At 37.3% G+C, this 11,199-nt stretch overlaps 1 protein-coding gene across 3 annotated transcripts; it reads left to right on the forward strand.

Moving 5' to 3' along the window:
* The first annotated feature begins 5,796 nt into the window (after nucleotides 1-5,796).
* LOC113572694 (L-threonine 3-dehydrogenase, mitochondrial-like) lies at nucleotides 5,797-10,981 on the forward strand. 3 transcript variants are annotated; one of them, XM_027002470.2, is made up of 9 exons: nucleotides 5,797-5,874; nucleotides 6,856-7,042; nucleotides 7,289-7,331; nucleotides 7,586-7,656; nucleotides 7,770-7,919; nucleotides 8,007-8,179; nucleotides 8,359-8,449; nucleotides 8,557-8,826; nucleotides 8,977-10,981. In XM_027002470.2, exons 2-9 carry the CDS (start codon nucleotides 6,859-6,861, stop codon nucleotides 9,114-9,116), a joined length of 1,122 nt encoding a protein of 373 aa, XP_026858271.2. In that variant the 5' UTR covers nucleotides 5,797-5,874; nucleotides 6,856-6,858; the 3' UTR covers nucleotides 9,117-10,981. The 3 variants fall into 3 exon arrangements, with proteins under 3 accessions (XP_026858271.2, XP_035388978.1, XP_081577902.1); XM_035533085.2 differs by having other exon boundaries at nucleotides 5,807-5,953; XM_081721776.1 differs by having other exon boundaries at nucleotides 5,811-6,035.
* The last annotated feature ends 218 nt before the right edge of the window (nucleotides 10,982-11,199 follow it).

Consider the following 11,199-nt stretch of genomic DNA (forward strand, 5'->3'; position numbering starts at 1 on the left):
TTGTGTTCAAAGACACGAGATTGTTGAAAGAAACGATCTATAAATATATATCCGAAGATTCCAGGTGAGTATCGGCAGTGTACTGTAGTAAGAAATGTAAAGAAAAGGACAGATGTTTCGGACAGAGGTCCTTCAAATAGTTCTGTGTAGAACCATTAGATGTACCACGTGATATTATAATTTATATTAATAATTTCATATGTTATATTTCTACAATGTATTTATTTATTAAATTTTTAAAATGCTTCAAATGTGTTTACCTGTATTTCCTATTATGTAATTAAACAATTAGAAGTCTGCTTTGTTATTAAGTAATTAATTCTTAATTAGTAATAAGTTATTAACCATGGAAATAATAATAATAATAATAATAATAATAATAATAATAATAATAATAATAATGGAAACTTTGTCAGGTCATGGGCATGCCTGTAGAACAAGCACAGAACATTTTACATTTTGCACTGAGCATCCAGTTTGATGGCATATTTCTCAATAAAGTTTACAACACTGGCCATGACAAGCATCCTTGCAATGTTCTCTCCAGAGAAATTAATCTGCATACCCAGACTTGCATAAAGCGCTGGAGAAGAACCAACAAAATCATCCATTAATCCATCTTCTCTGAGTCTCTGGGCTGTATACCTCACTCTGGGATTCAGTTTCATGAAGCTAGGGTTCTTAAATCTCACAAAGGAGGAATTGGTTGGGATTATTACTTACCTACTTGATTATTCTGACCCAAAATTGTTATGAAAGATCTAATTATATTAATGCACAGCTGTCTGTGCTGATGACATTTTTTCAAAATATAACTCCCAGGATCTGCCTGTAGATCCTTAGATTCCTTACTGTTGTAACAACATAGATTTCATGTTATTTACAATGTAGTTACTAAATAATTACATGTATTAACTGAACATTATGAATTTAATAAAAATCCAGGAGTGCAAGATGTTAAGAAAATATTTCTGAAGGTGCATTTGTTTTGTAGGCTTTTATGAATATTTGTGAAGCTGCAGGTGCTGTCTTTTATAATACTGATGCTTTTCCATAAAGGGCATACATCAAAGCTTTTTGGGATGAATGTTTCTTGCAATACTAATAAAAAGCAGAATAAGTTATCTGGCGTGTAGTGCAAGGTATAGGGGAGTGCTTTTCAAGGTGGCTGTGTGGAGGATTATATTTTCAGTGTGACTTCACAGGAGATAAAGCTTCTTGTGTTTTGTTTTTTTTTGCTGGAACATGATAACCAACAGTGGAGGGTAAAAGGCAAAAAAGACACAACTTTTCCCTTCTTTACAGGATAACCTTTCTGAGTATACTTCATCATGGCTTGTAGAAGACTTCTAGAAATGGTTTTAGGCGTGTTGCTCCTGTTGTTCTGTCCAAATAGTAATGACTCAAATTCCTTGATTATGTTTGTCAGTAAGTAGGAGTTTCTCCTCTTTCAAAGCCACACAGCAAATTTGTCAGTATTAAGCATTTCGATTATTGATTGGAACAATTATGCAATGTCAAACAGCTCTAAAACATGTAAGACATTCAGTGACAAGTGTAATTCCCCCCACATTATGCATCTTTCACTTTAAATGTTGCCAGGGGTGTAGTTTAGACCTCTGACGTTTTCACACAGTTATGAAGAAATGTGACTGCAAAAGGTCATGAAAAATGACAAAATAAGTTGGTTTTTGTGAAAGCTGAATAGTCACAGGAGGGTGACAACATCTAGTGTTCTAGGCAGAGCTCCTACATTTCTAGTAGTTTCTTCATGATTAATTGCAGTTCCAACAATTACTACAGTACAATTGCTATCCTTCCAACAAGAAACATTACAAAAGGCGCGACTTCAGTCCTCACCCATACTGAACAGATAGGACTTCAGTCCACACCCATACACTGAACAGTGTGTAACACACATAGGAGGCTATCAGGTTTTTGCTAATTCACTAATGAATTGAAGATGCTGTGCTAATATTGTAGGAATATAAGAATAAACCATGTAAATGTTAAAGATTTTAATTTAATTTGTATTGTATATTAAGGCATTTCCAGTTAGGATTTATGCTTCAGAGAGGGACAGTTTAAGAGACTGTCTTTACCCCATTAAGACCAGCTTTAAGCCTTTTAAGCCACTTCTGTATATTCTATTAGTCTGCCTTCTAGTAGCAAAACCTATTAAAACTACCAAGTGTATGTATGAGAAAACATGAATATACTCAAATATACTAAATTGTGTCTACTCTTATCAGAAGCTGTTATGAAACATGATGAAGAAAGCTTTTTTCTGACCACTTAACTTTAGAAATTGAGACTGAAACTGTAAGCTTTTAGAAACCCACTCAGTGCAAAAGTATATGTGGTTTGCTACTACTTCTTCTCTTTCTCAAGAGTATGCAATTTGTATGAAAGGAAATGTGTGTGTGTATTTCCTCCTTCTGAAGACCATGCAATTTTTATGAAATCAAATGCTGCATCAGAAATTTTCCCCAGTGCAAAGATGGTAAATGCGTGAGTGTAGGGTGAATAATGTAAGGGAGATAATTGTAGGAAAAAACCTGTAGATGAAGATTGCTTTCATGTGTGTGTAACTAGAACAGACACTAAATAACATATCCATATATTAGCTGCTATGTCTAATACAGTTGCACTTTTGTCAGACTTTTGGTGTACTGAAATGGTGCACAAATGTTTGCACAAATGCCATACTTCCTTAATATGTATGTAAATGTTTATTATTTTTAAATGATATAGTGAAATTAATAAAAACAAATGAAATTATTAAATCACATATTTCTTTAAAAAGGTGGCAGGTGTAATTGAAGCCCGAGGGTGAAATGTTGCCAATTGTTAGTGTTAATGTGGAAAATAAATATTTGAAGCTTGCAATCTACCCGGGCGGATTTCTCTTTTTTATTTTTAAAATGAGTAAACCCAACCTAATGAAATTGGGTGTTCTTACAATTAAAAAAGCAGAAGTAAACAGAAACTTAACATCTAATATTTCAGAAACTATTCTTTATTAAATTATCATCCAATTAAGTAGTTGAAATAACTATTACATTACACAAAAATACATACATACTACTTTTTTTTTTTTTTAAGAAATTTACCACCTATTGTATTCTGAATAGCTCTCTTATAGCTCTTCTACCCTTAAAATATTACAGATATATTGTACAGATATCTTTGCACACTTAAGTAGTCTCAGTTTTAACTAATAAGGTTTAGAGCAATTGGTATGTTTAGTTTACGCAGAACACAATCAGTCATGTCCTCACAAAATTTCAGTCTAGAGTAAGTGAAGCTATCCTTCTCCAACCCACTCAGAATGAGTCTGGGGATCCCAGAGACTGTGGTGTTGTGACAGGTTGCCCTGGGTGGAAAGATTTGGTTTGTACATAACTGAACTTGAGTAGCTGTGCTCATTTTAACCATTCATATGCTGTAATGTACTGCACTATTACCATGTCCATTACTTTCAGTTATTCTCTCTTGGCAAGTGATCCATTTTGTAATATGTTATTTAAACCCCTAGACAACATGTAAGGACACAAATATTAGAAATGCCGATCGCCATTCCGATCTTGATATAACCATCTTTCATTCCAAAATGAAGGTCATTCAGCACATTGGGTTACAAAAGCATATAAAATATTTATTTAGAACACTGATGCTCAAAAAGTTATCTGGTAAGGGTAGGTTACTCCTTAAACTTTCACTTTATGGACACCAATGAACACTTGTCCCATTATGCACTTGTGTATAAAAGGTACGTTTATACAAATATTGTTATAATTTTTAAGAGTGTTACCTCTTGATTGTGTCTTTTTAATTAGTTTATCATGAAAATTTGGTGGACCATTCCCAGCTTTTTTTGTCAGTTCCTGGTCCTGGTCCTGTCTCCACTCCCAAACACAACTTGAAATCTAGTTAAATCTGCAATTTCCTTCAGGATCAATAAAGTCTTAAATTCTTAAATTACTGTAAAACTGTTAATTCCTGTGATACACATGAGTATCCAATGTAAATATCAGAGGATATTTAAAATACAATGATATATTGTACAATAGTTCACCCTGAATTTAGCCTTAATTAAAAGGGTCTGACAGTAATATTCATATTTGTTTACTCAAATGAAATTGCCTTAATTTAGTTTATTAGTTGTGTGACAAATTTGTATTGTGTATTTATTAAGTTACACAATAGTACAAAAAAAGTAACAAATTATACCTCTATATCTATGCTATATCTATAGTCTATGCTAAAAAGTTTGCTATGATTTGGTAATACATTTCACTCAATTTTTATTGGCAGCATCTGAACTAGGCATTAAGGTCAATTTCACCAGTGCACCAGTCTAAGTGAATGTGATCAGCACTAGGTCAGGGTTTTTTTGTGAATGTTGTTTACAACAAAACCACTCCCATAGATGAGCAACCCCACACATGAATGGTCTCAAGATGCCTCACTGTTGGCTTGACACAAGTCTCATAGTGGCGCTTACCTTTTCTTTTCTCTGGACAATCATCTGAAGGGGGCTTAATCAGAGAAAATAACTTTATCCCAGTCCTCTGCAGTCCAATCCCTAACTTTACTGCTGTAGAAGGTCAGTCTGTCCTTCATGTTTTTCTTGGAGAGAAGTGGCTTCTTTGCTGCCCTTCTTGACACCAAGCCATCCTCCAAAAGCCTTTAACTCACTGTGTGTGCAGATGCCCTCACACCTGCCTTCTGCCATTCCTGAACAAGCTTTCATCCAAGGGAGTGGGTTTGTGCAAACTTTTGTCTAAGAACACTGCCATGAATATGGAATGGTGTCAAAACATCCTCCAATAGCAACTTCTCCCATTGATCCAGGAGCAATTTGGTGATGAACAATACGTTTTTTCCAGTATGATGGAGCACCATGTCACAAGGAAAAATGATAACCAAGTGTCTCTGTGAACAAAACATTGAAATTTTGGGTCCATGGCCAGGAAACTCCCCAGATCTCAATCCCATTGAGAAACTGTCGGCAGTCCTCAAAAAGAGGGTGGACAGACAAAAACACAGAAACTGTAGTCAACTCCAAGCACTGATCAGACAAGAATGGGTTGCCATCTTAAAAAAGAAGGGTCAACACTGTAAATATTAAATCTTTGCTTAAACTGGATGTTTTTATCAATAAAACACTTATGAAATGGTTATAATTGTATTTCACTATACCATATAAACATCTGACAAAAAACTGAGGCAGTAAACTTTGTGAAAACCAACATTTGTGTCAGTCTCAAAACTTGGGTGTAGTAATACCTTTTGTAGTTTATATTTACTGAGAGGGTCAATTCGGGAGATTTAATCGTTTAATCCTAAGTGAGTCTGATGGCACTTTGTCTGTAATGAACACACCCAAATGAAAAATTCAAGTACAGTACAGCTGCCAGTGGAGATCAAATGAAAAAATAAAGAGAAAAACTAAGCAATCTTTACCACATGGAAATAATAGTTTTACATTTTTGTTTTTATCACTGACTCACTGAGATAACTAAATCACACAATTCAGCACTAGCCTGTATTATGTGTCTGCATTTAAATTATATCGGAAGAAAACAACTGAAAACAAAAAACTGTTATTTTTCCATACGTGTTCACTAAATAATAGCATATTTGTTGTCTACGCTGTGCATACCGTGACAGCGACGCGCACGTCGCTTTTCAAAACATAAAGACAATGAATGGAGGTTTTCTCCAGGCGTTGGAGAGACGCGCCTGTCGTCCAATAGGAGCGCACACCGGCTGCTTCTCAGACCATGCTACAAGAGTCAGGACTGAATCTGATGCAATAGCTACTGATGGAGCGTTGGATTAGTCTCAATATCTTCAGATCTCAATATCGTAGGTATCTTCTAATTTGAAACATTTCTGGATACCTTATCCTTGAACCCGAAGAACATCTCTGGAAAAAAAAACAACGGTGCGTGCTAGCAATGTTGCATGCTTCGTGGGGAATTTGCATGCGAAAAGAGCAATGCTCTTAGTATTTTAGAGTGTTGAAGGTAGGTAATTAACCTACCTTGACTAATTTACGAACGTTAGCTTTATCAGTCAGCAAAAAGGGGATGTGTCCTGCCATTGACAATGACAGCTTTGACAGCTGGCTATCGGGACAGCCGTCTCCTGGCTTATGTCTTGATTGCAGTTCTGGACTTCATTCTGCTTCGAACTGGCTATCCTAGCTAGCTAATTAGCTAAGTTAGGATAGCTTGCAGGTGAACCAGATAGGTTAGCTAGGTTGTCTGGATATGTTGACCAAGGAATTCAACATACTGGCCATAATCTTGGGCTAACCTCGTGGTTAGAGGCGCCTCAGAAACATTCTTTATATCCTATTAGTATTAAAAAGCTATAGCTGAACTACAAGGGCTTTTAATCAGATTTACTGCTAAGGTAATTTAGACGACTGCCAAGGACATCGGTAGCTAGCTAGCGTTGGCTAAGTGACCTAAATTGTCTCCCTAACTAGCAATAAAACCAACAAGCACCATGTTTTCAATGAATCATTTAGCTAGCCAAGTTAACGCGCTCTTCAATTTAATGCCACAAATGTGAGAATCCCACACTTCCTCCCAACGAGTTGCCTAACTAGGTTCATTTGCCCTTTCGTGAGAAGCTTTCGTCAACCTGGCTATTTTTAGATGATAATGTTAAGACCGCAAGGTGACAGTACAGTACACACCATAGATCCTGAACCAACACATTTGCAAATTTGTCTCTGGCTTGTCATCACTAAGAAGGAGCAGACTCTAATCTTTGTACCATATTAACACAATGGCATTTTACTAAGTTACTTTTCACATCCCTGTGTTGATATTGCAGGAAATGCCCTTTGTCAGAGCTGTGACTAAGGCCACAGGACAGGTCCTCCTGACTACAGGGTGTGGCTGTGAACCTTTCTCTGCGTCTGCACGGAGCATAAGTATCTCACCACGTCAGGTCATGTCTGATGCCAGCTTTCACTCAGTGTCCTTCTCTGAGGCTGACCATCCCAAGGTTCTCATCACTGGTGCGAAACCATTATTGTTATGTCTGCTTTTGTTAATTCATTTATGTGTTGTAATTTGAAAACCGTCATATCACAGTCAGTTGTGTGCAGATATCCATATAGAGCATCTTTCTAATGTCTTGTGATAAACATGTATACTACAGGTTGAATTACCTCAATGAATGCATTCTCAGAACCAAAGTGAAATTAGTTTTCTTGGCAACAGCTGTCTGATGTCACTGATGATGGTTTATCTGTTTGTTTTAGGGGGACTGGGACAGCTGGGTGTAGGCCTAGCCAAGCTCCTTCGGTAGGTCTGATTTTCAGAAACCACAGCCACATTCTTGTGAGATTTTTGAGAAGCTGAAATGCTTTTTAGTCAATTTTTGTAGGTTGTGTATGAGTTTCATTAATGTAGCAGAAGTGTAGTAGCAGAAGTGTAGTAGTAGAAGTGAAATTTGTACATACGCGATATTTTTTATGATAAAGTTATCAAATAACCCTTTTTTTCAGCTTGTATTGCTATGACAGTATAGTGTCATTGAAGATTTTTTCTTTTTGCAGGAAGCGATTTGGAAAGAACAATGTAATTCTTTCTGATATCAGAAAGCCCCCAAATCATGTTTACCACAGTGGTAAGTTTACAGTTTTTTTGTTTTTATTTATAATATTTTAATTCCCTACTGACACTGCCACACAGGGATCCAGGTGTTATTATGTAATTAATTCTGTAATTCTGGATTTCTAGGTCCCTTTATGTATTCTGATGTACTGGACTACAAGAATTTACGTGAGATTGTTGTGAACAATCGTATAACGTGGATAGTGCACTACAGCGCCCTCCTGAGTGCAGTTGGCGAAGCAAACGTGACTCTTGCTCGTGATGTCAACATCACCGGTAAGCGACAATGACAAAATTCAGTGCAGAAGTCAGGAGAACACAGATTGGCTTATTTCTCTTCTACTTGGGCTTCCTCTTTGTAAGGACTGCACAATGTCTTGGACGTTGCGGCAGAACATGGTGTCCGGCTCTTCATCCCCAGCACCATTGGTGCCTTTGGCCCCACATCTCCGCGTGACTCCACCCCGGACCTGTGCATTCAGCGCCCACGAACCATTTACGGGGTGTCCAAGGTTCATGCTGAGCTGATGGGAGAGGTACACCCTTATTCACCCACCATTTTATTTTGGGATTCTAAATATTTCATAGTTATACTAAATATTTCAAGGCTAGCATTTAGGCTTTGAGGCAAGTTGTCCAAAATGCTGATTGAAACTGATATGCACCTCCAGGTGCATGTTCAAATCCTAGCAAATTTTTATTTTCTTTTTGGCAGTATTACCACCACAGATATGGCCTTGACTTCCGTTGTCTCAGGTATCCAGGCATCATTTCAGCAGACTCACAGCCTGGAGGAGGAACCACAGGTTACCTTTCCAGTTTTGATTATTGCTCTCTGTACAGCTGTGGGCTTTTTAGCATTTTTTTAGTGTGCTACGGACCTGCCTTCACTGTGATCACTCGCTCTCCTCAGACTATGCTGTCCAGATGTTTCACGATGCCGTGAAAACTGGGAAGTTTGTGTGTAACCTGAAACCTGACACGCGCCTGCCCATGATGTTCATTGATGACTGTCTGCGAGCCACCCTGGAGGTGATGGACATCCCTGCTGAGATGCTAACCATGCGTACCTACAACATCAATGCCATGAGCTTCAGTCCCGAGGAGCTGGCCTGCGAGGTGCAGAAACACATGCCTGACCTGCAGATTACTTATGACATCGACCCAGTCAGACAGGCCATCGGTAAGAGCCTAAGGGTGCCAGATGACAGTCCTCATGCTTATTTAATGCCAGAGATAGGACAGAGATGAGGTAACAAACTCATCACAAAAAACACATTTGATTATGTAAATTAATTCTGATTAATTCTAATTTTGATTTTCTTCTGCTTAGCTGACAGTTGGCCTAAGAAATTTGAAGACAACAATGCAAGGAAAGACTGGGGTTGGAAGCATGAATATAACTTGCCAGAACTTGTCCAGGCAATGCTAAACTTCATTAGCTTGGACTCAAGAGCAGCAAATGCTAACTGAACGCTTTTACCTAGCCTTTTCATAGTTGCATATTGGTTAAAAATATATGTATTCTCAGGTATACTGGACATTATGGAAAGTAGCCTGTCTCTAAAGTGCACCAGGTAGATCCAACCATAGGAAAAGCATACAGCTGTTAGCTGCTCATCATACTGTTTTGTGAAGCCTGTAGGGATGGGTACTGAATTCCAGCACAGTAGTTTCAGGGTCCTTTAAAACTCAGGCCCCATCTTTGTAACACTGATTTATGGACAGTGTATTCAAGTTGGCCATTTTTCATGCAAGTGCTAGTTGGTGAGAAAAAAGCAGAAAAAATAACAAGACCGTTCAAAGAAAACTGAGGAGACAAGCATGTTACAGAACCCCACATGCACACAAAGTCCTGCATGCAGCCATTTTTCATGAACTTGTTTTACCTGTTAAGACTGTCGCTACAATCTTAACATTGTTAAGCCTTGAGGTTCAGCGTAAATAACACAAAATAGACTGGAACTGCTTTGTTTTGACAATGCATAAAACAAGTGGAACAAAATACAAACCACAAACGAAACCTATTGATGCCACCTTGGGAGATCCACCTTCTTTATAGAGCAGTCAGGGTTTGCTTGATGCATTCACATCAGAAAGAAGAAAATCACCAGCCCAAGACCCCTTGAAACTCTGAAACAGCCCATGTGAAAACGCCAATAATTACACTGGATTTGTCGCATGCAATCCCCCCTATCCAAATGTTTTCAGAATTTCAATATCACCCATAGGTTTTTGTTTGCGTGTTTTGTTTTTTTAAAATACTTGAATATGATTACGTGTAGTATGGAAAAGCAGAACCAAGAAAAGTGGAGACTCTATGTTAACAGATTACTGCTAGACACAGAAGAAGGATGTTCCTGAGGCCAAAAATGCAAAAAATCATACACCTGTACATTTTAGACTTTTGGGATATTGTGTGGTACTGAGATGTGCAGCGAAGGAGTGCCCCAGTGATATTCCACCTCAATAAACAACATAAGCCTGCAGTCATTCCCAAGTGATTGTGAGACTGTGTATTCCAATGTTTCTTAGGTATTCTATGAAGGAATTCTGCTGCACCACAGCTTTTTAGACCTATTTAGACCTGTCCTGGCTGACACCTCACAAAGGGCTTGTTTATTACCTGATGAGTTGAAAAACTGATGTGTTGGTGTGTGTGTGAAAAGAAATAACTCTTAAAATACGCCAGCTCTACGGCCAAGATTAGCGTGCACAATTCCTGGCTGTGGTAAAGAAATCCTTAGTTTATAAATCTTGAGAAACTGAAATATGAAACCTTTAAATGGTACCCATTCCTGGTCTGAATGCTGAGGTCGAAAAGGAAAGATGTTATTGATTTGTGTTATTTTATTTGTTTTATGTTCCATTTTCTCAATTAACAAAGATAAGGTCATATGCATGGGTTTGTTAGTGTAGACCTAATATTTACCACACCCTTTCCACAAAAGGTATCCTTAAATACTTGACATTTTATAGTTACTTGATATTTTTGTGTCATCTTTGTACAGTTATTTTGGTATATTTTTTCAGGTTAATGTTTTACAAAAGCATTGTTTTTGTGGAGTTGTTATTAACGCACACTTGTGACATTTTGCTATTACCTGTTTGCTATTTATTACAACATATGTATGCATTATTGAAAGACTATATGTCTTTTAGCTTTATCAAATGCACTTGCTTACAGTTTTGCACAACTCTGTCCCAGGTAAACACTTTAGATAAGGACCACTCCTTGTCTATAGATGTGATTTACAGTATATTTTTCTAAAACAGAATGATGTCTTTTCTGTTTATTTCTGTTAGTCATTAAAGATTTTGCCTTATATATTATGTAACTACAACATCCTGGAATGATTCTTAGACTCGTGCCTCAGTGCTTTAATACTTTGTCTAATATGGGCTTTTCAAGCAGGTCCTATTCATATATGTAGTGCTTTCACTTAGCAATTGCTAAGTGAAAGCTTAATATCCAAGTGTAGCTGAGCAAGTGCGAAAGTGGGATTCAAAATTCAATGATTTTCAAAAATGTTCTCTAAATATTGCGATGCTCCTT

Source organism: Electrophorus electricus, chromosome 10, assembly GCF_041902795.1.
Source record: "Electrophorus electricus isolate QZ-2024a chromosome 10, ASM4190279v1, whole genome shotgun sequence".
In the NCBI taxonomy this organism is placed as follows: Eukaryota; Metazoa; Chordata; class Actinopteri; order Gymnotiformes; family Gymnotidae; genus Electrophorus; species Electrophorus electricus.